This window comes from Myotis brandtii, unplaced genomic scaffold (genome assembly GCF_000412655.1).
Source record: "Myotis brandtii unplaced genomic scaffold, ASM41265v1 scaffold604, whole genome shotgun sequence".
Classification (NCBI taxonomy): Eukaryota; Metazoa; Chordata; class Mammalia; order Chiroptera; family Vespertilionidae; genus Myotis; species Myotis brandtii.
The window spans coordinates 1,833,457-1,835,604 of NW_005370286.1; the positions used below are offsets into that span (position 1 = coordinate 1,833,457).

At 47.3% G+C, this 2,148-nt stretch overlaps 1 protein-coding gene across 1 annotated transcript in view; it reads right to left on the reverse strand.

Moving 5' to 3' along the window:
* Positions 1–2,060: 2,060 nt before the first annotated feature.
* CALY (calcyon neuron-specific vesicular protein) overlaps positions 2,061–2,148 on the reverse strand; it is a 7,931-nt gene continuing 7,843 nt past the window's right edge. The window contains exon 6 of the mRNA XM_005879698.2: positions 2,061–2,132. Coding sequence (XP_005879760.1) covers positions 2,061–2,132 — 72 coding nt within the window. The remainder of the gene's footprint in view (positions 2,133–2,148) is intronic.

A 2,148-nucleotide genomic window follows, 5' to 3' on the forward strand; every position in this document is an offset into this window, starting at 1 on the left:
GTTTGGTTTTAGGATGCGAGAGAGCATTTCAGTTTAAGATCTGATGAGATGGCGAGTCGCGTGCACAGCCACAGAGGTTTTGTAAGATAGGTTTGGAGGTCTGCAAATTGCTGGGTCAGAGCACTCAGGAAGATCAGGTCTGAGCATTTATGATGAACATTTAAAATACTAGGGAATCTAATCGATCAAGCTTGTCAAGAATGTGAAGTGTCTTAAAAGTGTTAGAGAAATTGATTATATCGAATATATGAGTTAATAGAATACTCATTAAGAGTAAGTGAAGACATACACGAACACAAAAGTTACTAGATTTATAAAGAAGCTTTTAAATTGAGCTTTAAAACTTGAGAAAAGCTGTTTTTAAACTTATATTTATAAATTTTTATAATTGTATAAATTTAAAAAATTTAATGCAGCAACACTATTTCTAGGAACTTGACCCTGAAGATAAATCTCCAAGAATAAAAAATATATATGTGGCCCCAGCCAGGTGGGTCAGTTGGCTGGAGTGTTGTCCTGTACACCGAAAGGGTTTGGATTAGATTCCCGGTCAGGGCACATACCTAGATGACGGGTTCGATCCCTGGTGGAGCTGGTATGGGAGGCTACTGATGGATGTTTCTCTCATCAATGTATCTCTCTCACATTGATGTTTTTCTCTCTCCCCCTTCCTCTACCTCTGGAACCAATGGGAAAATACCCTCAAGGGAGCATTTTTAAAAAAGTATAAATTACTCACTCATTGTAGCGTTGTTTGTATTGCAAAATATTGTAAACAACCTAAAGGCCAAGTTCAGGAGTTTATGCTAATGAGATAATTCAAGATGGAGCAGACAGCATCTGGATGGGGGCTCAGGGAGGGCTGGCCTCCAGAAGACCAATGCATGAGAACGTAGGCACCTCTCTTTGGGGAGAGGGTTGGATACTGGGTTATGAAAGCTCTTGAGCAAGGAGATTTGGATGCCAAAGAGGGCACAGCAGCACTTCCAGTGATGCAAACCCTAAAACACAGCCTCTCCAGCTGATTGTGACGGTGTATCGCACAAGTCAAGGTCAGCCTACAGAGTGTCTGCTCACTTCAGGCCTGCCCAGGTCATGACAGCCTGAGCTGTCCCGGATGGAAGGGGGTAAGACAACACAGCGTGGGTCCTGGGTTGGATCCTGGGTCAGGTGTGTGTGTGTGTGTGTGTGTGTTGGTTTTGTGTGTGTTTGTGGGGTTTTTTCTACAAAGAACATTATTGAGACGATTAACAAACTATTAATAAGGTATGTAGATTAGATAATATGATTGTTTCAAGGCTAAATTCCTGATTTTGATAATTGCATGGAGTGATGTAAAAAATATGCCCTTGTTTTAAGGAAATCCACATTGAGGTATTTAAGGGTAAAGAAGTAGTTGCCTCTCAACTGACTCAGAAAAAACTTTGGATAAATGAAAGCTAGAGAAATGATACAGGCCAGATAGATAGGTAGATGAATGGGTTGATAGATAATGATGGATAGACTGAGGGAAGGATGGATGGATGGATGGATGGATGGATAGATAGGAGCCCAGCGATTAAGGACACTGTGCATAGCCAAGCCTTCCCTGACCCCCCAGAACCACCCTCCTCCTCACACCCCAAGTTTGTTCCCACTCCACTACCCACCTGGCCTCCGTTGTGCCACGGTTTCCCTCACAGCCCACTTCCTGGGCACTACCCACTGTTCCTAGGCTGCCCGGACCCCCCCTCCCCCCACTTGCCACCCAGGCCTGGAGGCTCCCTTGGGTGCAGGTGAAGTTATTGTACTGTAGCCGCTGAGAAAGACCACAAGGCCCTGTGTACTGGTGGCTTTGACCCCCAGACCCACCGCGCAGGGGCCCCCTCTCCCCAGGCCCACGGCCCAGCTCACCGTCCCACCTAGTTTTTCGGGGGTCCTTCCGCTGGTGGGGACATGGTGGGGCGGGGGCTCAACCACATGGGGGTTGGGGACAGGAGAAGGGCGGAGCGACCGAGGATGCTCAGGGTAACCAGGAGGCCAGGTGGATGTGAATCTTTATTTAGAGAAAAGCGACAGAGCTAGAGGCTCCTGGCGGCAGGCGGCAGCGGGGGTCCTGGGAACAGGGGCACGACCACGTGGTGGGACAGCATCTGGCGGGGCGGTCAC